The sequence below is a fragment of the Perca flavescens genome, chromosome 11 (genome assembly GCF_004354835.1).
Source record: "Perca flavescens isolate YP-PL-M2 chromosome 11, PFLA_1.0, whole genome shotgun sequence".
In the NCBI taxonomy this organism is placed as follows: Eukaryota; Metazoa; Chordata; class Actinopteri; order Perciformes; family Percidae; genus Perca; species Perca flavescens.
In genome coordinates, this window is record NC_041341.1 from 8,139,275 (window position 1) to 8,163,255 (window position 23,981).

A 23,981-nucleotide genomic window follows, 5' to 3' on the forward strand; every position below is an offset into this window, starting at 1 on the left:
TTTGAAAAAAAACTAAAAAGCATAAAATGATGTTTGAATTGTTTTTCTTTAAATTTGAACAGATATGTCCACATTTTCTTTCCCTGTAAAAGAAGTACACAGTCGAGTCAATAGACAGGCATACAGAGGAGCAGCGTGCTTCTGTTTGAGTGTGGCTCTAAAGCGGTTGGGTTGTGTGCCAAAGACAAAATAAAAGCAAGATTTACTGTGTGTCAAATGTGTTGGGAACACAAATATATATATATACAAAAAAACGCAGCACCCATACGTAACTCTTTATCACCATCATGACTGTTTACAACCAGCCTATCAGATTGTACAGCAAACTCCCACGTCACTCCTGAGCTTTAGCCATCCAGCCATTCGTGCCTTCTCCACATAAAGACAGAAATTCCCTAAAGTCCACCTGTTAATGACAGGCAAGCATTTAGATCAAAATTGACACAGAAAGCCATCAGGGTCACCCACAGAAGACACTTGCACCTTTTATTCTAAAATGGAATTTATTTATTTAGGCTGTGAATTTATTTATTTTTGTTGTCGAAAGCAATGAGGAAATATATTGCGTGTCTGGGAGACGTATTAGAAATAGGCTGGGGAGGAAAAGGTTTACCATCAAACTGCATACACTCCAGACTTGAGTGTCACCTTCCCAATTCTTATGTAGCACACACACAAAGCATACCTTGAACATGCACACATTTTCTCATCATCTCCATCCCCTTTTTTGCCAGACAACAGCCTAACCCTAAAACTACAATACCCAGGCTGCATCGCTTTGGAGGTCTCAGGACTTCTGTACTTTTTTTTTTCTTCTGTTGCTTTGCTGAGGTGCTTTGTGCACCGTGTTAACTTGTAATATAAAAAGTCAGATTTCTGGTTTCTATTTTCTGTAACGGGGGTGGATGGACCTGGACTCTTTACACTCGGAAATACAAAGATTCACTGAGCAGAACGCCCATTGATGTCTGTGGAGTTCTGATCCTGAAGTTTACTCTGGGGTTGGGGGGGTGGTGGGTGGGTCTAGGGTACACGAAAGGATTTTAAATGCATGTCACGGCTTTTTTTTGTTTCTTTGCATGAGAAATGTGCCTGCTTTTGAGCTGTCGAGGGCAGAGAGCTGATGGGAGTTGACAAACTGCCGGCCCTGTTGGAGGCTGTTGGCTTTCAGATGTTTTATTAAAGACTGCTGTTACATAAAAACGTTGCCAGGATTACATACTGTACAACAATAAAGAAGTGTTGTTTTCTAAGATCTCAGACTCCTGCGCTACTCTCGGGAACCGATGGCTTGTGCCTCATATTACAATACAGTCTCATAGGTGAGCATCCTTTCTCTGAAAAACTAAATCCAAGGGATGTTTGAAAAAACCAGAAGATCCTTTAAAAACACTTACTGCTTCTCTGAAGATATTTTCAGAATTTCTAAAGGTCCCATATTGTAAAAAGTTAGATTTCCATGATTTTGTTTTTATTAATAAAGCAGGTCGAGGTGCTGTATAAAGACTGTGAAAGTGTCAAAACGCTCAACCACAGAGAAATGCACACTGTGCCTTTAAACGAGATGCAGAAGACCCGGAAACGCTAGCCAATCAGAGCAGACTTGGCTTTTTCGCGAGGGAGTCTTAAAGAGACAGGTGCTAAAATGGAGCGTTTCAGACAGAGGATTAATACAGGTATATTCAGACAGACAGTAGGAGAAAAATGTTTTTTTTTAAACATTAAAGCATGGAAACATGTTCTAGTAGAAACTCCAAATTCAAGTATGAACCTGAAAAGGGGCCTAATATGGGACCTTTAAAGTCTTCAAACCATCTGTATGAAAAAAGACTTCTGTCTGCTGCACGTCAAAAAAGAGCTGAAAAGGGCATGTCCTTGCCCTTTTTGTGTGTTCTGGAAGATGGAGATACCCTCAGCACAGTGGTGAGCATTGCTAAAAAAATAGCCTCTGGGTTTTTCAAACATGTCTGGGTATATATATATATATATTTTTAGAGAAAGCGATAATTACCTCTGTGCCTCAAACTCTGGAAATACATTAAAGGCACAAACTGGAAGCGAAGCAACCATCGGCTGCAATGCAAACCAAATGGGAACTTCACTGTACTTTTATATATTTGTGCTTTCTTTAGACAATGTGAATTCGAGAGAGAATCCTTTTACCCTCCGAGGAGAAATAAGACGCAACACAGAAGAAATCCTTCAGGTCTGCATATATTTTCAATGGTAACATTCATTCTATCAGAGTTTCAGTAAGGTTTGAAATGTCAGGAAACCACACTCTAGAAATATCCCGATGGGAGATAAGAAATGATATGTTCGAGGGAAAGAAAGACAATGTAGCACTTGATTCTGCGGCGGAGGACGCACTTGGTGCCTTTTCCCTCCAGGCGCCGCTCTCAAATAGATCTTCCTTTAATTCCTTCCATCTACTCTGGCCGCGCTCGCCTCTCAAAACGCATCAGAGGAGAGAAACCCAGGCGCTTTCGTTTATCCCTTTTGACAAACACACACAGAAGAGGGGACTGCAGAGGAAACAGAAACAGACTTAAGTCTTGTTCAATAGAGACGTGAGGATACAGGCGTCCTCTTATCTCTGGTGTTGTGTGTGTGTGTGTGTGTGTGTGTGCTCATGCCTGTTAATTAGTAACTGCGCAGATCAGAGTGAAGTACTCTGGAACTACATTTCCCATTGGGATTATAAGGATTTTGGACAGAAGTGACAACTGACAGTGCACGCAAAACCACACAGGGTCAGAAGAAGAAAGAAGGGAATTATTTCCTTTTCCTAATTCAATGCAGAGGATTCGCCCCGCTGTGCCAAGAATCATGGTTCACACAGAATGAATGAAAACAAACAAAGAGGGTCAAGGGGGGAATAAAAATCCAAAAATATATATTTGTTTATATTTATATATATTTATATATTTACGAGGTATGTATCCACAAAAAAAAAAAAAAAAACACCCAAAATTTCAAAATAGGCAGTTTTGTTTTCCCAAATGTGTCCTTGCTCGCAACACCTTAAGGAAACATTATTATTAATAGTAATATTAATTAAAAATAAAACTGGGAAGCTTTGCTGTCCAACAGCTCTGCTCTTTGTCAAACCTCGTAGTCCGCTTCTCTGAGAGCAGAATCTCCGCTATCGGGAGTCCAAAAGCACCAAGGGGGCGCTGGGGTCAGGCTGCCGCCCTCCGACAAAAAATCATAAAGTCCCAAAACGAAAAAAAAAATGTCACTTCATTGTTGAAAACTAAAACAAACAAAAAAAATTATCAAGCAAACCCCTCATAACCGTTGATTTCCTAACAACCACAGTCTCAGAGTCTCCCAGGCGAGGTTTGGAGTGAGCTAAACTGTTGCGGGGGTGGGTGGGGGGTGTGGGGGGTGTGGGGGGTGAAAGGGAGGCCAGGTGTCTTTGTGCAACAAAACAAGCCTCGACGTTAAAGAATAACAAGAAACAAAAAAAGGACCGATGGCAGGTGTCCTCCCGGCGATTGTTAGTGAGGCTGGCAGTAGGGGATCTCTCCCCTCTGTAGTCACGCTAGGTACTGCTGCATCGCCGTCTTCGCCCTGACAGAGAGAGAGAAACACAATCAGTCCAGCCTGAGAGCAAGTTTTAAGTCTCGCATTGCCAGGCCCTTCCCTGTATGCTAGTGGACATTAGAAAGGTAAACCCTGCTCAGAGACGTATTAGGCGACGTGGTCACTCACTACAATGGGCATTTTTTAGAGGCCCATTTATGATATAGAAGGTAAATATACACTGGAATATTTCCGTAAGGGCTTTTTACATATTGACAAATGTTGATAATAACATGTATATGCCTGTTTAAGATGAAAATAAGCGATTTATTTCAAGATAGTATAGTATATCCGCCCCATAGGGTTACACAGTAGAGTCATCGGACGTTGGTATCCAATATGGCGCCCATGTTTGAGTTGGCCACACTCTCTAAATATAGGGCACTAGTCCACACAGCATTCAGGGATGGGAGAGAAAAAAATAAATAAAAAAGTGCTCTGGTTTATTGCCATTTCTTTAAACCAATCACAATCGTCTTGGGCGACGCAAAGCCCCGGACATTCTGACGGCGCCTCTGCAAAATAGCCTCTGGAAGGAACTTGTTTTGGTGGAACGTGTGTACGTTCAAAAGTTGTTTTAGTCTTTAAAGAAAACTCAGATTGGACAGATAGTCTAGCTAGCTGTCTGGATTTACCCTGCAGAGATCTGAGGAGCAGTTAACCATAGTCCTCACAAATCCACACGAGTTTAAAATTTCAACACAGAAAGCGGAAATCGGTGGACATCTGGCTGAAATTGGGGACATCCAGGCAGAATTTACGGCAGCGCCTTAACAATCCGGGAAGTGTAATGTTATGTCGTCGATGTAGACTAATATGCATCTGTTGAGAATGCTGTGTTTTTTTATGATTTATGATTTTTCTGGCCCACCTGTCGCAGAGGTTGGGGTCCGAGGCCTGGGTGAGTTTGTGCAGGATGTCCACAAAGCCCATCTCCCTCAGCTTGTCCTGACGCTCCTGAGAACCTGTGAACACGTGATAATCAGCAGAGAGGGAGAATCCATTCATTCCAACATCTGACATCTAAAAATCCATTTCCGTTGTGGTTTCTTTTAAGCATTTAGTGCACCAAAAATATGAAGTGTTTTGTAGACAACAGGTTTCACTTTGCGTCTAAAAGAAGTTGAAATTTGTTGAACTTTGACCTGAGCTGTGCTGACCTTTGTGGGAACAATCGCTGTTGACCACTGCTTGAACTGAAAGATGGGACGAAAAACCAATTACTTGTGTGTTTCGGAATTTTCCAGAAGTGTACAATAACATATTGGCATCATATCGAGACCAGACAGATATTGTTTTTGGTGAAATATCAGCATGCAGATGCAGCTAACAAAAATACACTGTTTGACTCTCTGAAACATAGTCAGCTACTGCTAGCAACATTAGCATTGGAGCTAAGGTGGTTCCATGTAGTCCAGCGCCACTGGGAGTCCTGGAGGGGTAAATACTGCGCCAACCAACGCAGAACATGCAGCACAAGAACCGTTGGTTGTTTTTTTTCTGCTGTAAAGTGAGCACGCCTTCAGATCTTCAACGTGTCAACAGAAGAGACAAAACTTCAGCTTTTCTCACATCCCTCTGCATCCTCTCTCTGACCCTGGCCCCTTTCTTTATTCCTCCTTCCTTTCAACTAGTGTGGTGTGTCCCTTACCGTCCTCCTCATTCCAGATAAGGTTCGAGATGCAGAAGGTGGCAGCGAGCTGCAGTTTGACATTCGAATGGCCCTGCGGGAACCAGCACAAGTCGGGGGAAAATTACAAGGGAGGAAAGTACAGAACAAAAGCGCAGGTCACTTGGCCTTAATAAGAAGTCTTACTACTAAAAAAACAACAGCAACAATAACAGTGTATTTTTCAGTTGGTACTAGAGGTGGCACGGTTCACAAAACCCACGGTTCGGTTCGTATCACGGTTTTAGGGTCACAGTTTTCGGTTCTTGTTATTTTTTCTTTTTAATAACACGCCGACTTGTTGGGACTTTAGCTTTTTCACTGTAACCCCCAGAGTTAGACAAGTCGATACATACCCTTCTCATCTCCGTGCGTGCTGTAACGCTGTCTGACGCCCCCAGCATTAGCTTAGCCTAGCACAGATCCTGGCGGTAACCGGTTCCAACTAGCCTACTGCTCAGAATAAGTGACAAAATAACGCCAACAGTTTCCTATTTACATGTTGTGATTTGTAGAGTCACAGCGTGTACAAATAACGAGGTCACATGAGACACAGCCGTCTTCTAAGCCAGTGGTTCCCAACCTTTTTTCCTTGGCGCCCCCCCTACTCATGTCTAAGAAAAGCTGAGCCCCCGAAACCGAAGTTGAGGTAACTCTCAAGATAGAGCCTTACTTTCTTTGTTGATACAGAGGAGTTCTCAGCACTTTTATGTTTCTCCTCCATGTTTCATTCATAAAATAGTGATGCCGTGGTGGCAGGAAAAACGAGGATACAACAAAATATATTGTTTTCATACAGAATTTTGTATAAATTATATATTCTAGTGTATTATCATAATTTGTTTAACATGTGCAAATCATTTTTTTTTTACCTCAAACCAGATAGAGACTTGCGCCCCCCCTGTGATCTTTGCCGCCCCCCCTGGGGGTGCCCGGACCCCAGGTTGGGAATTTCAAGATAGTATATCCGCCCCATAGGGTTACACAGTAGAGTCAAAAAAAAGTGCTGTGGTTTATTGCCATTTCTTTAAACCAATCACAATCGTCTTGGGGCTGCGCTAGGCGCCAAACGCAATCACGCTGGTTCTGCAAAATAGCCTCGGGAAGGAACATGTTTTGGTGGAACATGTGTACGTTCAAAAGTTGTTTTAGTCGTGCAACAGAAAACTCTGATTGGACAGATAGTCTAGCTAGCTGTCTGGATTTACCCTGCAGAGATCTGAGGAGCAGTTAACCATAGTCCTCACAAATCCACATCCACAAATTTCAACATTAGAGTTTGTTTTTTGAAATTCGGGAGCAGCAAGACCCACGTGACTCGTTCGTCTAATTAGCTGCCATGTGTTGCGTTCGTCACACGCTCATCCCGCTCGTCGGTAGGGTTGGGCATCGAGAACCGATTCCTAAATTGGAATCGTTTCAAAAATTACGATCGTTTCTTTATTGGATTCGTTTTGGAGTCATTTGGAGGATTTGGTTTCAAATCCAATCATCACTTCCCAATTTAACATGCGCAAGTTTGGGTTTCCGTAGCAGCCAGGTGCTTGTTGTGTTGCAGCCATGGAGCACAGTAAGCGGTGCTCTAGTGTGGCTTTGTTTTACATTGAAAAAGCTGTAAAACTGCAAACCACCATTGAATCAAAATAAAACTTTCCTCTTATTTGTGAAAATAGGCATGTGACCCGTTTCAATTCCACCCCTCAAAGAATCGGAATCGAGAATCGATGAGAACCGGAATCTAAAAGGAAGAATCGGAATTGGAATCAGAATCGTTAAAATCCAAATGATGCCCAACCCTACTCGTCGTTTCCGGTAAGGTGTCGAAAGTGGGCACTACGGCGGTAAGTGGTTAGTTTACACCAAACACTTGATCTGATCACAAGAGTGAGCTGCAGTAGATGGCTTCACACAAAGTACCATGTAATATTTGATTTTCTGGAGCATGTCGTCATTGGTCATGATGAGTTCCTTGGCTGTGTTGCCATCGGCGATGTTGGCCAGGATGCACAGCGTCTGACAGATAAGAAAAAGCATCAGTACTGTTATATGAACATTTTCTTCTTCGTGACTCAGAAAGAAGAAGAAAAAAAGATTGCCGACTGATTCTCTCTGCCTTGAAGCTCTAAAAATTCCACATCACCACTGGACATGCCGAACTATGACTCAGCAGAATGTTAAAACGACTCTGCTGTGGGATGAATTCTGGATAAAATCCATTTGTAAGCATGAAGCAGAGAGCGCTCACCTGTTCTTTGACCTCTATGCTGTGCTCCGCTTCCAGGATGAGCGTCACTGCCTGCATGATCTGCTTCCCATGAGAACTCATGATCTGGTCAATGTGCTGACAGTCAAGGGGGGAGAGTAAAGCAGGAGAGAATCAGTATGCATACTGTATTTAAACAGTCCCTCCAGAAAAACGCGATTATGCGATCGCATAATACAATGCATAATCAGCCGTAGTCCGCATATTTATGCGGGGGCTGCATTTTTTTCAAATACGCCGCACTTTCGCCGCATAAATTGCCGATTTCAGTGCAAAAATATGCGGGGGTTGCATGATTTCATAATCCCCGCTATTTTCGTTGCAAAAAAGTCCCATAATATGTCTTAGCAGAAAGTTGAAAATTGTTTAGTATACACAAGATCAGCCATTTTCCCGTTGCCATGGGAACGTTATGAAGTGACGTGATTACGCGACGTGAACATCATGGAAAAGCAGGGTGTGGGGGGAGGAGGGGGAGGAAATCACTTTTTTTTCTCTTTTTCATCAAACCGCAGTTTTTGCAAATTCCTGCAATTTCATCGCATAAAATTGCATAAATATCCCGCATATTCCATCATATTTTTTAAGAAAACGTACCACATAATCAAAGATTTTTGCCCGCAACAATCACAAAAGAACTATTTTTGGGAATTTTTCTGGAAAGACAATAGAGAACTTTTCCCGCTTCGGTCCCCCTAAAGGTCGGAAGCAAAATCACATTGTCCAGTTCATTCAAACTACAGATCCGCTACCCGATCTGGCAAACTTGCGTAATGTAATGTAATGGACAATTCCACTTCCAACCTGTAGGGGGACCGAAGCGGGAAAAGTTCTCTAGTGTTGCTTCAACATCTCTGAAGAAGTTATGCATATTCAGCACATACACGCGTGTGTCTAATGTCTCAATGTTTACAGAACAGTATCGACACAAGAAGGCTTCATTTACTGTACATTAACACTGCTTCAAGTCTCTTATCATGCGTGTGTGAGTATGTGTGTGTGTGTGTGTGTGTCTCTAGCTCTCTCTCACTGGGCGTGTTGACAGCAGGTTGCGCAGCAGACCGAGGGTCTTCATCAGCACGTTAGAGTCGGGGTCTGATAGCAGGCGGAACAACTGCTCTGTACCCAAACTCCGAACGATCTCCACCTTCACCTTCTGATCTGCCTGGAATGCCATGTTCTTAACACAAACACACACACACGTTTGGTACAAACAGTAATGTCTCACTGTGCAAAAATGTAATCAATGGATCTACTATATTAATTACTGCAACCTTATATATAAAAATGTAAACACAACACAGCTGTTGAAGTTAAAGTGTTTTGCAGTGCAGAGACAAAATGAAAAAAAATAAATAAATAAATGATGATGTTTCATTGCATCCAAACATGTACAGTCCTAAACGTAAACCTTCCAGGATTTTGATGGTTGTAAGAAACTAGAGATGCACCGATAGACCGGCCGGTGACTGGAATTGGCCGGTTTTCACGTGCTCGGCCATGACCGGCGAGCGGCACACACGGACGCCACACCACATTCTCTTTTTCCTTTCTCTCAACTTTTCTGCCGTGTGTGGCGCATACCCGCTTGCGGTGTGACGCGCGTGTAGGGAACCTCTTGGATTAACCTGCAACATGTCAGCTGTAGGGTGTGGAGGGACGACACCAAAAACCAAAATCACATTTCTTTAGTTGGATATTGGATGTGAAAAGAAGGAAATGGTTCGGTTAGAAAGCCCACACTGTTAATGTATTGTTACATTGTTCATTGATATAAGTTCTATTCAGTAATAGCCAGTTCTCTGTAAGTTTCTATATGTCCTACGCTCTTGAACGTACCATAGCCGTTCCGATACTATTGAATGCACCACATGTGAAAAACGCCGTGCTGTTATGCTAGTTCTCCGGTGGATATATTGTAATCTCCTTTGCCTTCTTAACGTTCATCTACCTCCCTGGTTTATTGCTGTGTGTAAATGACATAAGGTAAGATTAACAACATTATACTGTCTGACTGGATGCTAACGTTGTGTACTGTTTAGATGTGCATCAGTTAATGCTAACTCTGTTATTGTTATTAGCGTTGCTAAAGCTAATAAGCTAAGACCAGCTGTCTGCATGCATCGTGTGAGATAATTTGTGTACGTTACATGATTCCTGTGGTATACTTTAGTACCGAATATAGTCCTTTGCTACCTTAGTTACCTTTATTAGGTTTGTGTATATGTATTTGCGTTACATATGGTGTTTGCTGTACTTATTGTTACTTTGTATTATTACAGCCCACAGCCAAATAAATCAACCAAAACAGGACATCTGTATCCGTGTTCTTTAATGGGAACACCAACCCCACACCTTGCCACTCTAAACCAGTTTATTTCCTGGATACAACCCAATCTCTCCTTTTCAGGTTCTAACATTGCACTTCAGATGTGTGTGTGTGAATTTCCCACACCAGGAGTAATTTATATAGTTCTATTTTATAGTGATCCATTATCTGTTCAAATAAATTTCTATGTTCTGTGCAAAATGTCCTATTAAAGAAAAGATAGAAAATAAATAATTGTGTGTGCTGTAAAGTGGTTAGAAAAAATGAAATCGGAATTGGCTAAAATCAGTATAGGCTGGCCTAACTCAATGAAAATCGGAATTGGCCTAGAAAGTTGTAATCGGTGCATCTCTATAAGAAACCAACAAGTGTAAAGCGGTGTATAACATCAACTTCTTACCATCAGAGCCCAGATGCCATTGACCCTCAGAGCAGGACTGTCACTCTGGGTCAGACTGCATAGTAACTCAATCACCCCCGACTCCAGGATGGGCTGCAAGTCAACAGAAACAATTGCTCTCAATACTAACGTAATACAATCTGTTCTCTTTATGGGCGGGCGTGCGTGCGTCGCGTGCGTGCGTGTACCTCTTTGCTGGGAGAGAACTCCAACAGTAGATTGCATAGTGTAGAGGAGGCCATGACCAGGACTTCATCCGGAGCGTTCTGCAACAGCTACATACATCATCTCAGTCAGTACTTTGAATTTGGAGTAATGTTATAGCATTATAATAACAACAACAACAACAACACAGCTTTTCTTTATATAGCCCCTTTCATTAAACCCAAGGACACGTTATATAATTACAGTGGCTATACTAAGGGAGGGAGGTTGTAGGCTGTGGTAAACAGGTGGTGTTTCAGGAGTTGTTTTTTTAAATGTCCAGGGATGTAGCATTTTGGATATCTGCAGGGAGGGTGTTCCAGAGGGATGGGGCTCCAACACTAAAGGCTGAGGGCCAGATGTACGTACATTTGCGAACGTAGCGTTATCAGCGCCATGGCCAACCCGCAGAAAGCGCACGCTTTGATACTTCAGCTCACGTCGTATTTACCAAACCTGCAGTTCATCGGGTGATCAGCGCCTTTCTCCGCCCACTATACTGTAAACTGCGCTGTAGCAGAGCGTTAACTACTGGTGCTATGATACGGCTGAGTGCAGACGGCGATATCCCCACTGCTGATGCTCGGACTGTTTGAAATGATCCTGATGCCGATGTTTGTAATGTAGCGAGGAGTTTAACAGCTGCTGGAATGGAATGTGAACGGAGATTCAATGTCATCTTTGATTTATTCCAGTAACTGTGATATTGAATGGCTGCTTAATCTCCAACGCTGAATGATTTCGTGTTCACTCAACTGAAAAAGTGTGATCCTTGTGGCAAAAATCCTTTCAGCTCGTCTCCTTGGCCTATGTCTTCCTCTTGCTCGGATTACTGCTGCCATTTCACCAGGAGGCATACGCGAGGAAACCTGTATCCTGGTTAACACCTGCTTTAAGAGGCGCAAAAGAACCGCAAAATAGAGGCACGCTTTCACGCGCGGTGTTTGTACATACCGCAGAACACATACTGTAATTACGCACACTTTATGCTTCCCCTCCCATCTCTTTATGGGAAACTCCCACTTTCCCCTCGACCCTCCCGTGAATGCATATGCATGACACGGAAAAGCGCAATTTGCAATTTTCATTCCCCGCAACAAGCAGTCTGCGCTTTTCCCTCAGTGCGGCCTGTTTGTACATACCTCGCCTCTGGTATTTAATTTATTCGGATGGTTTTATTCATTTAGAAAAAGGAAAAATCATTTTATGGTCTTATTTTTGTAATGTTTAGTCTTCTTTAAATGTTGTTCTTTTACTTACCGGTAATTTAATTCATCTTGTTTTTTGTTTGTTTTCAACTATTCAATTCAATTTTATTTTAATTTTTATTAAGAGTTCTCTCAAGACACTTTACAGCTAGGGGTAGGTCTAGACCACACTCTATAATTTACAAAGACCAAACAATTCCCCCAAGAACAAGCATTTAGTGCGACAGTGGCATCATCTGTGTTTTAATGTTATTCTGGGAAGTACTTTGGGCTGCATTCTTGCATGAAAGGTGCTATATGAATAAAGTTGAGTGGAGTATGTGTTTATAAGTATCCAAATACGATGTCTTCATGACTCATTAAAACACTAATCAGCACATGGCCGCGTTTTATCAGTGGGTAGAGCAGGCGCACATATACTGAGAGGTTTATGCCTCGACGCAGAGGTCCAGGGTTTGAATCCGACCTGGTACAATTTCCTGCATGTCTTCCCCCTCTCTCTCCACTTTCTCGCCTAGCTGTCCTGTCAAAATAAAGGCGGAAAAGCCCAAAAAATAATCTTAAATAAATAATAATCAGCACTCCACTGACCTTCATGAGGGGCTTCCACACCGCGTGGTCATGGAAGCTGGTCCTCAGCTGCTGCACCGACCGCGACAGACTGTGAAGACACCTGGGCAAAAAAAATAAAAGAATAAGAGAGTGGATAAACAGGGGAGAGTTTAGTCACAGTTTAATAGCATTTTGTCAAAATTTAACCAATTAAAAGTTTGGTTTAATGCATCATCCAGATATGATATCGTCATAAAAATCAACAGTATTTAAATGTCCCTTTTAAAAACATTTTAAAGCTGTAGTGCGTAACTTTTTGCGCGCGCGATTATATCATATGGACGCGGCAACAGTTTTGTTGTCATTACTTAGAATTCCTCCTGGGGGAGACAGAAACTGCGCACTATAGCTTTAAACCCATTTTGGTCCTAAATAAGCCTATAAAGTAAAATGACAAGTGGATACAAAAGGGTTAACTGTGTGTAGTGAAGGTACATTATTAAGACCTCTCATTAAAACAATTATACAAATTAAAAAGCAATACTGTCTGTTATCTAACGGCTTTTGGTGTAATTGAGACATTACGGCACAGTTTAAGATTTAGCTATAAAACTTTCGTGTCACAAATTAAAATTAATAAAAAAAAAAAAAAGTGACTCAAATCGATTATCAAAATACTTCCAGATTAATTTAATAGTTGACAACTAATCAATCCTTTGATTAATCTTTGCAGCTCTAGAATAGAGGGAGTTTAAGAGGGTCATATTGGCAAGGAAGCAAGTGACTCGCTCAGAAGTTTGCACCGTACCTTACGGCCGCCAAACGGACTTTAATGCTGGATTCTGATAGGCCACTGACTATCCGGTCCATCATGTTCTCTGTCTCTGTGATCTGAGGACCAAAAAAAAAAAAAAAGAAAGGAGGGATTAGAATAAAATTATGTATGTGCACTATTATATATGCAAACAGAAATACACCCAAGGAGGAAAGGTCACCTTTTTGCGGATGTCCTCGTCGTTGGAGCCTAGTGAGGCGTAAAGTTTGAAAGCTGCTTGTCTCAGCTCGTGTGCATGCTTCAGGTCATGGTCCAGCTGCAGAGGACAGAAGTGGACAGACAGTCAACTGGGGGCATAATGTCGACAATAATAAAAAAGGATATCTTTAAAGTTCATAGAAGAGTCAAACATTTTTAAAGGCTTCTTTTTAACTTCCTAATAATGTTTGTTTGCACTCATAATTACTCATTTATTAGTTACTGCAAAACAAAAAAGGTACATTCAGACACACTCAGGATAATTGGGTTATAGCTGATTACAGTAGCATACACTGGCCAAAGTGCTGTCTGGAAGCCTGAGCTAAATCATCTATTCTGATTAAAAAAAGAGCCTTTTAATTGTCCTTATAAAGAAAAGTAATTGTGATTATGGGTATTAGCCATGCTAGCGACACGGCTTGAGGGCACTTCCTGTACTTTGGGTTTAGTGCTGATTAGCAAAAGTTTGCATGCTAATGCGCTAAACTAAGACGGTGAACATGGTAAACATCCTACCTGCTTAACAGCAGCATGTTAGTAGAATTGAGAGCATGGTAGCATGCTGACGTTAGCATTTAGCTCAATAGTTCAATTAGCTTAATATTCGACTCGGAAGGAAGCAAACATTTTGACAATAAACTACATCAACACAACAGTATGTGGAGTTAAACTGGACTGGCCCAGTTACCTCTGAATAGTTCTACTTGTTGTTAAATTGCAATGTGAGCGGCAGGCAACGGGGGCAGGATCATTTAAAAGGCAACCGTGACTTAATTTTTTTTACAGTCCTATTTCGGATACCGTGGTGGAAGAAGTTTGCTTCCGCACTGTGAGGCCCATAGAGCAGGCGCACTAGAGACCTCCGCTTTAGGCCACACACAAATATTTAATCGTGCAGCTTTACTAGACTTCCCAAATGTTATCGGAACCGAATGGATCAAATTCTGATAGTAAAACGAGTTATCCCGCGGGGGTTGTGACGCTCAAAAAAAAAAATGTATCTACTGATTTAAAGACGGGTCTTTTGCAATGTCAGACTATGGGAAAAAGTCTTTTTGGGCCAGAGGTGAATCACATGACGGACCGGGAGTTGGAATTCCACTGTTTGGCTGCTATGTCTGATTTTCTTCAAAGTCCGGCACACTTCCTGGGGGCCTGTTCTAATCCCTTGAAAAGTGCCCGCCCAGGCCCACTGACCCACCCTCTTGATGTCCGTGATGGCAGACACAGAGCTGGGGTATTTGAAGTAGTCGGCCAGCATGGCCACCAGGTGGTCGGTGGTGCTGGCGATCCTCTGCAGCTCCACGTCGGGCTCCATCAGGTAGGCCAGCGTCTCTGCACCCTCCACCCTCTCCTCAAGCAAATGCTCTTTACTGCACATCCGCACGAGGCACGGCAGGGTCTGGCAGAAAACACGTGCACAGTGAGTAAAGAAGTGCCACTGGAACCCCAGAAGGGGCATTGTCTGTCTTGGGTGATATTTATGCATATCATGACTTTGCTAGTGGTACCATTGATCTGTGTATATGATATACTGTCATGTAATTTGCTTTCTGTTTTTTTTTTTTTTTTTTTTTTGTGTGTGTGGCTCTTTTAGTATAACAGCTGTTATGAGAGAAACTTTGTTGTGGGTAGGGTCAGAGGGAGGGGGGCTTGTTAAATAGAAGTTTTATCATAAAAAATATTAATAAAACAAAAAAAAGTGCCACCGATATAATAGAGGTGCAGTTGCAGAGGTCTCAGAAAAGGCTGACCTTTAGGACTACGCAGCTGTCGTCTGTCCTGATGGCCCCCGCTCGACACATGTACGTTAGACTGGGACAGAAAGGGGAGAGGACGTTTAAGGGAAAAGCATACAGGAAATATTGTCATTTATTATTAATTCATATCAATTTATGCCGCTCACCATTTGGCCGCCGTTAGCTGCATTTCAATGGGTTGATCCCTTTGCATCATTCTGACAAATACCTGAGAGAGCAGCTCGCCATCCACCAGCACTGGCAACAAAAACATAGATAAACTGGAGTTTAAAAGTGAAGCTCGTGAGAAGAGAAGAGAAGAGAAGAGTCTCCACACCGCTGTGGAGTAAGGTCTGGCTACACCACAGATACATTCTGGGATAGGAGGAAATAATCCTCTGGGGTGTTTGACTTTCTTTAAACCAACCACAATCGCTAAGCTCCAGATGCAGCGATGGTGGCTCTGCTAAAAATGGTCTCAGGAAAGAACTTGTTTTGGTGGAACATTTGCACATCCGCAAACGAAAACGCCACATACAATATTAAATGAAGTTAACTGTTCACACAATGCAGTAACATGAGCTATTTAAAGTATCTGGATACATGGTTAAACCTCATTGGATCTTACCAGTGTATTGCCATGTGCACTTCGTCCACAGCAATCCCACCAATCGGTCCCAAAAACGTCCCAGTTGGAGAGGAAATGCCGTAAACATATTCTTTGTAAATCTTTACAATCATTCCCCAAAAGAACCCAAGCAGGCCTGCCTTGTTGCACGAACTAAATAGCCTTCAAAAACTTTCAGCGTGTAGCTTACTAGCTCAAAGTTTGTTGTCGTTTCCCGTAGCGCAGGGATTTTGACAACGGCAAAACACAGAGAGCAGACATCTTGCGCGTGAGCTACGCGCAAGATGTCAGGCTATCCTGGAAATGTACCGTTGATCCAGATTAAAAGAAAAGAGACTCACCATTCACCAGTGTCATGGAGACCTGAGTGTTCTCATAGGCCAGGACTGAGAAACACTTTAACGCCTGCATCCGGACCTGGAGAGGCAACGAGGATCGGAAGGAGAGAATGATATACAGAGGTAACGGTGTGTGAAAGGTCGTATCATGCAATTGGGTTAAGAAATGCAGTCACAGAGAGACAACCGTATACCTTATAAGAGGGTGAGATAAGTAGAGGGGCAATGTTCTGGATAGCGCCGTGGTTGAAAAGAACCGTCTGGTGCTCTGGGGTCTGGAGACAACAAACATCCCATGAACAACGGATCTTCGTCTGGCTACAAGCGTGATGGACTCCACTGTGTGTTTGCGTGTGAACAAATACCAACAAATACCTTACAACAGTGGGAGAAGATCTGTGTGATGTACTCCTGGGTCCTCTGGGAGCGGCTCAGTAGAGACATTAGATGGGGAATCACAGTGGGGTCCTAAAACAAAGCAAAAAACATCACCAAATATCATTTAAAAATGAGAATTGTTAGAATTGGCCTTGTCCTTGCTATAGAGCTCAACAGTTTGGTTTACGGAAGTGAAAATCCCGTTCATTTTCTCCATAAGGATTTGGATTATCAGCCCTAACGTCTAAACCATTCAAGGTGGACTGAGCACGAGCTACGAGGTTGTGAAACAAAGGTTTCTGTCCCTGTAGAAACCACAAGTCTGTATAATATTTACCTTGTTTTAATAAAAACATGTTTTATTTGCGATGTCATCGAGAAGTACTACACTACCCACAATCCTAAGCGAGACCGCAACGTCTCCGATTGGTGGAGCTCGTTGTTGCCATGGAAATGTGTACCGCACCTGCGAACCTGTGGAGGCTAGTGAGCAGCTACCACTGAAGTCTAGGATTGCTCAGTCTTGTACCTTTGCCTTGTTTTTGCCGTTTTCAAAATGCTTTACGGTGACGAATTATCTCGTAGCTTGTAGGGTTGGTCCCAGGCTTACAATTCTTTATATAAGAATTTCTGAAACGAAATTCTGAAAAGTCAATGGGGGAAAATCACTTCTGCAACCAGAGCTGTTCAAAAACTGGGCGGTCCACTGTTGAACTCTATACCGTACAATTAGAGGAACCCTAAACTGATCATATCTGTATGCAGAGACAGAATGTGTATATGTATGTATATATACTGTAGCCGGCAGAATGTGTACGAGACAACTTACCGTATAGAGCAGCTGCACAGGGGTGACGGGACTGATGAAGACCGTTCTGAGACATCGAAGACACACTTCAATGAAGATCAGTTCCGGACACAGGAGACCTGCGAGCACAAAACACAGGTGTCGCATTAGGTCTGTGTCTCAGCAAAGATGGCGTCCTCCGCAGTAAGTATTTGCATGCATGAGTGTGTGTGCGTGTGTGTCCTAACCTTGAAGAAGGGCAGGGATGATGTGACAGTCCACCAGGGACTTGATGTTGTTCTCCGTGCCCATCGCTAGGCTGCCCAGCACCACGGCACACTCGGTCCGCAGCTCCAGACTGGACGAGCTCTGCTGAAGCAGGTATAGTAACCTGGAACCATTGAGAACACACACACACACACACACACACACACACACACACACACACACACACACACACACACACACACACACACACACGGTCTATATCGCCAACTTTTCATTTCCGGGATTGTTCAGGTGCCGCCAGAAATTCCGCTGGATGTCTCTTTTTTTCAGCCGGATGTCCGTCCCCTTCCTCTTTCTTTGTGTTGGGGTTCTAACCTCCGGCTGATTTGTGAGGACTATTGTTAACTGCTCCTCAGATCTCTGCAGGGTAAATCCAGACAGCTAGCTAGACTATCTGTCCAATCAGAGTTTTCTGTTGCACGACTAAAACAACTTTTGAACGTACACATGTTCCACCAAAACAAGTTCCTTCCCGAGGCTATTTTGCAGAACCAGCGTTATTGCGTTTGGCGCCTAGCGCAGCCCCAAGACGATTGTGATTGGTTTAAAGAAATGCCAATAAACCAGAGCACGTTTTTCTCCCATCACGGAATGCTGTGTGGACTAGCCAGACCCTCCTCTGAAGCGCTGTGGAGGCTAGACTGGCAATGCGAGACTAGATGAACTCACGTTCCCCGTCATCGAGTCCCACTGTATGTTCCAAATGTATGACTATATAATGCCAGGATCAGACTACACACATTCAGTCAGATTTCGACCCGACAGACATGTCGCAGACCAACGTTCAGCGACGTGCTCATTTATGAGGGTCAGGACCGACTAAGGCGCATCTTTACCTCTTGTAGTGTGACATAATAGGCTCGTTCGAGATGAGCTGCGCCTTTAAAGTGGATGAGAGCAGGCAGCAGCAGCCGGGGGGCGGAGACAAAAATCTGCAGTCTCCAGTTGTTTTAATTAAGACAGAGTAGCTGTCAAAATGCTCTACGTGCGATCTGTTGCTGATTTACACTGTAGATGATCTGTAAACAGATTTAGTCTCTCGGACTTCTAAACGCAAGTATCAGCCACACAACGTGTTCTGTACAGAATAAGCCTTTAAATCAGACAAATGGCAATCCCTCAGATTCAAAATCAATAAAAAGTTTATATTAAACATCATCGTGTTGAGTCGATTCTGAACCAATCAGCTGTTAGATCAGCTGAGAGGCCGGCGTTTCCCAGCATGCCCTGGGTCAAGATAAGCAAGCCAACGTCCGGGACGCTTCACGACCCCGGTGCAGAAAGTCTAGCACGTCGGAATCTTTTGTCTTTTTCTGGCTCATTTTTTCATACAATCGAACTGGCAACGTTGAGGTGGCTGTGGTCAGCAATCGTACTACCACTACCCTTCTCGTTCTACTTGGGAGTAAAGCTGAAGGTCTCAACCATTTATCCATTAACCTTACTTTTATCTAACTATTTAAACCGCTTCTCCTTTTACTTTTAGCGAATCATGTGAACTGTTAAGTCATTCCTTTTAGCTACCCGTTTAAACTTCTGTGCTCGCTTGCCTACTAGTTTTCACGCACTCTTACATAACTGCAACATGTAGTGTTTAGGTGTCAACAGTTCAATTAATGTAAATATATGGATTCATTCTTCCAACCAAATCATCATTTTTTTCAAATGACGTACTCCCTTGCAACAGCAGAAGTAACTCCTGGTGTACTAGTACCCCTGGTTGGGAATCACTGTGCTAAATAACCTGTTAATGATGCTAGTAAGTTAAAACATTTAAACCTGGACGGTAATTTTTAGTGTCCGTCTGAACAAAAGCAGGTTATGTAAGACCAGTGTCATGTCTGCATCTTGGGTGTACTTGAATGACAAATGTTTGAATGGTCAGAAAGACAAAGTGGGAAGGAGTGGGAGTGGAAATGTGTGCAGAGACGAACCTCGGCACAGCTCCGAGGACGATCAGATTGGCCTTTTGCTTGTTGTTTCCTATGACGGCATTCTTCATGTCACTGTGAAGACACACACACACACACACACACACACACACACACACACACACACACACACACACACACACACACACACACACACACACACACACACACACACACACACACACACACACACACACACACACACACACTGGATTTAAGGCAAATGCGACAAATCTGCAATCAGTAACAAAAGTTGATTGCTTTAGATTACAGCACGCAACATACAGCATCATTCTTCCCAATTAAAATTATTTTAAAAAATTAGATAAATTGTAATTTTTGTGTTCCAGTAAAGCACATACTGATACATGCATGCAGGTACAAGGGAACAAGTTGTGTAGAAAAGGAATAAAGGGGTTAAAATCTGGGAACTTAAGTAATTTTTATTGTAGGTGTAACTACAGTTCTAATATTACAGAGTACAGTATGTCCTATAATCTGGGGTTTGCGTTACCCAACTTCACACTTTGTACCTACATGTATGTATCACTACGTACTGTACTGGTGCACCAATCAAAACAATGACCCTGCGAATTGGGAGGAATTACACCGCAGGCCGGGATTACTGTTGCTATACTTCTGTACCAGGACAGAAGAAAAAGGAACGGTTATTCTAAACACAATAGCAAACATACTTTAAGTACTGTAGAGCACATTATGTTTCATTAAAGACGCATTTCACCGAGTGGCGTCCTTTGATAATATACGTTTATCTAATAGTCTCCAAACGGTTCGGAGATTGTGAGGGGCAGTCTGTGGTTAAACAGCAGAGGACATGAGCGAGATCATCAGAGCAGTTATGAAGACAGCACAGTGTTTCCTCTATGTTGATTTTGTAGTGGCGGCCCGCCACGGCAAAATTTCTGCCGCCACTGTATCAGAAATAGGGCTGTACAAAAAAATTTAGTCGCGGTTGCCTTTTAAATTATCCTGCCGACATAATGGCTGCCGCTCACATTGTGATTTAACAACAAGTAGAACTATTCTATTGGGGGGAGGGGGGTTGTTTGGACATACCTGCCCCCACTGCTAAAAAAAAATCCTAAAGGAAACACTGCAGCAGGCAGACAGAGGTCATTTCCAAGTTGAAACAGAGAAGCTTTTTCATCAAGGAAATGTCCCACATATTGTTGAAGGAGACCAAACGAGCCAGTTCATTTTCTTGCCCCACACGTTGTTTTGCCCATGCAGCATTTTCTCTCCTCTGCAGGAAGCCCAGATGGTCATCAGCAGATCATATAGCAGGTGAGTGAGGCTGGATGGAAAAGTACAGCTGTAGCAGGCAGTCAAGTCGGTCAGGTGCTCGGCTGGCTAGTGGAGCGCTACGAGCCCGTAACCAGAGCTAGTCCCCCCCGCAGAAGTTAAAAATAACGACGAAATAGTCAGATTCCAGGTCACCGCGTTGAAAACCGAGAGTGACAAAGTCACAGCGATGAGTGAGATGCATTTTGAAATAGATCGGCACATGAAAGCCTGCGCGTGTAAACAAAGAGGTCACGCTCAACCAACCGACACGATTTAGCACAGGAACTTTATTAGCAAGAAATCAGCCCAAACTGAAAACACACTGGCTGAATAAAGTCAAAACTCTTTCAGTCTGCAACACCCCTCCTTCAAAATGTAGTCAACCACCTGAAAGGACGGGCTGTCATTTACTGCCACCTGCATCAGGGGAGAAGACAAATATATATATATATATATATATATATATATATATATGCGCCGCTGGACTTACATGACTCCCTGGAGCACTTTCTGTGGTTCGGGGTCGAAGAGTCGGTCAACATAATGGCGACTAGTGGCAGTAACTTCCTGCGTGGGGACAAATATATAACAGAAACATTAGTGACAAAATTCACTGGCATACACAATTTGTACACACACAATATAGTGTACAGATTTTAACATACTTAATGACCTGTCAAACATTTCATTCAGATCAATTTAACAACAGAGTAAAGTTCACATTGACTGTACTTCTTGCTGGAAAAATAGCAAACATTTTAATAACTCAGAATGTTACAAAAACCACAGCAATTAAACATAATTTTAAAGGTTTGATTTTTTTTTTTTTTTTTATAATTTAAGTACAACAAAATCATTATTAGACCATTATTAGAGTCATGCACACTGAAAACATACAGCAGCATCCATAGCAGGGCCCTTTGAACGCTGTTTGCAACCAGTGGCCACCTGACGTGACACCAGAAACTTTGTTTATAACAGCTTCAGCCAGAACTTTCCTCGTGTCCCTAGACGAGCAAACCTCGCCCACAACACGCTGCTACTATTGGCTTCTGGTGCCTGCACGCTGCTGACACACATTACATTCTGCACCTGCATTACAGACACGTGCACACATAGACATCAAAGGGGGCATCTGCCCTTTTTCTTCCTCAAGAGAAAGTACCCTTTTTCTTGGGAGCTTTTTATATATTCCTGTTTGCGCATAGCCTTCCTGGCAAACAAATGTATTTATTGATTAAAAAAAATCAAGATATCCAGTCGGGAGATTAGCCTTTGTTGAGTTCTGATTAAAATAAATTAGTAAGGAAGTCAGAGTTGTCTTAATATATTTAACATTTTGTTTAAAATAATAATAATAATAATAATAATATCTTTAAATAAAAGAATTTATATATTCCTGTTTGCGCATAGCCTTCCTGTCAAACACATTTAATTATTGAATTAAAAAAATCTAAATGTCTGGTCAGGAGATGAGACTTTGTTGTGTTTCGATTCAAATAGATAGGTAAGGAAGAGTTGTATTAATGTAATTAGCGTTTTGTTTATAATAATAATAATAATTATTATTATTATTATTATTAACCGTAGTTATACAGTAAGTTAGTTTATAAAATAACACATTTAAAAGAAATATGAGTTATAGGCCTTTTAATGTTTATTCATTTTATCTGATAAATATTAATGTTTATTGTCACTGTCATTTTGCAAAAGTGACCCCCAAGCAAAGCAGGTTGAGTCTCATCTACCTCACGTGGGGGCGTTTCACTATTGCAATTCTGACATAGACTGTAAAAATGAGAATATGCTCGTTCTAGCTACCTATTTAAGGTTAACTTTAGCCAAGTTACGCATGATAACCATAGTCTAATTTCGCCGATTTTACCCTTCTAACACATTCATGGACTTTCTGAGTCGTTGTTCCGACTTAAGGGGGCATTCACGTGATTTTTGCCTCAGTCGAAAACTCATCCTTCCGATTATCCAGCTACCACATGAATTCGGCATAACCGTATGCTAGTGGTTAGCCAACGTTTCAAATAACGTTAGCTAGCTTAGAAACGTTAAGTTCGCTATTGTAATTAGCAAGCTGCAATGATTACGGGCAAATCATATCGATGGTGACAATAAATAAATAAAAAACAAATTCCTGCAATTTACGTTGCATTGCGGAATATTTCAAAAAGTGTTGAACAGTGGTGACAGCACTCTTACTCTTAGCAGTTAGCTGCTAACTCATTCCGAGGGACACTGTCAGGTTCGTTTGATTTAGTTTCCATAATACACCGACGGGGCGAACGGACACAGTAATAGCGTGCATCCTTCACATGTTCAGAACGTCCCCGCCCTTACGGGCGAAGTCAGGATTAAAAACTATTCTCATCATCAGCTACGTAGGCGGACCGCTACGCCAAACAAATCCTAGGATGGCCAAGCCTTAACCCGCCCTCCTCTCCCTCTGATTGGCTAGCACTCGCTGCCTGCTCTGGTTGGGTTGGTTAGGTTTAGGTAAGAGAAGCAGGATTGGTTAGGGTTAGAGGGGGTAAGCCAATCAGAGGCAGTGAAAGGCATAGTAGGGCGGGACGTGCCTTCGCCATCCTGGGAAAAAATACTCGCGACCGCTACAGCAGCTACATGTTACAAAGCCTTTAACTTAGCTTGCAGGCTAGCAGAAGACAGCATAGTTTGACTTCCAGCTTCTTCATAGGACTGATCAGACGATACTAACCCCGCACTGTTGGAGTGAGCGTAGTGTTCATCTGACAATGCTATTTGAAATTATGAAAGTGTCACTCACAGACAGCACACTGATGCGGAGAGGGGCCTCCAACAAGCACGCCATCTCTCTTCCCCCGATCGAGCGCCCCAATCGGCGCAGCACTTTGCAGGCACTCCGCCCCCCAGAGCAGCTGTGAGCGGCTTTTAAAAAAGTAACTGACGGCAAGTCCACTCCACTCCTCGCTGGCGTTAGAATCAAAACAGCTAAGTATATTCCTTTGTGGGCTCGGTTGTAAACATGAGCAAGCAGATATACAACAACAACAACAAAAAACACAGCTAACTTGGCGAGCTTCTGTCAATGAAGTAAATGTTGTTTATAAATGTGACGTAGGTGATGTCTCATTGAGTTAGATTCGATACATTAATGCTGCATTCACGTGGTGTCGGAATATTTGGAATTTGTATTTCCTGACTGAGACAATTCACGTGAACGCCCCCCACACCTCAATTCGGAACATCACAACCATGGAAATAACATTTTATTTCTATGATCACAACAAAAAATCGGCGAAATCTTTGCACGACTTGCGAGTCAAATGTTGAGGTAATTGTACTTTACT

General features: G+C 42.5%; 1 protein-coding gene across 5 annotated transcripts; it reads right to left on the bottom strand.

Moving 5' to 3' along the window:
- Positions 1-2,923: 2,923 nt before the first annotated feature.
- On the bottom strand, positions 2,924-23,758 carry armc8 (armadillo repeat containing 8). Of its 5 annotated transcripts, none has more exons than XM_028591923.1 (23): positions 23,438-23,758; positions 21,131-21,207; positions 19,339-19,410; positions 17,365-17,507; positions 17,159-17,256; positions 16,327-16,419; positions 16,146-16,226; positions 15,955-16,030; positions 15,153-15,243; positions 15,001-15,061; positions 14,448-14,648; positions 13,209-13,304; positions 13,022-13,104; positions 12,253-12,334; positions 10,438-10,524; positions 10,250-10,342; positions 8,551-8,700; positions 7,503-7,598; positions 7,175-7,270; positions 5,240-5,312; positions 4,749-4,784; positions 4,460-4,553; positions 2,924-3,576 (listed from the first exon to the last, which is right to left on the bottom strand). In XM_028591923.1, the coding sequence occupies exons 1-23, from the start codon at positions 23,480-23,482 to the stop codon at positions 3,543-3,545; spliced, it is 2,058 nt and encodes a 685-aa protein (XP_028447724.1). In that variant the 5' UTR covers positions 23,483-23,758; the 3' UTR covers positions 2,924-3,542. The 5 variants fall into 5 exon arrangements, with proteins under 5 accessions (XP_028447724.1, XP_028447723.1, XP_028447728.1 ...); XM_028591922.1 differs by having other exon boundaries at positions 4,734-4,784; XM_028591927.1 differs by having other exon boundaries at positions 4,734-4,784; positions 23,369-23,439.
- Positions 23,759-23,981: the final 223 nt, after the last annotated feature.

Coding starts and splice junctions, on each gene's coding strand:
- armc8 (XM_028591922.1), bottom strand. CDS start 23,482: ATGGCGTGCTTGTTGGAGGCCCCTCTCCGCATCAGTGTGCTGTCT. Junction 19,411..21,130: donor AAAGTGCTCCAGGGAGTCAT/GTAAGTCCAGCG, acceptor GTGTCTTCACAG/TGACATGAAGAATGCCGTCA. Junction 10,343..10,437: donor AGTTCTCTCCCAGCAAAGAG/GTACACGCACGC, acceptor GTTGACTTGCAG/CCCATCCTGGAGTCGGGGGT.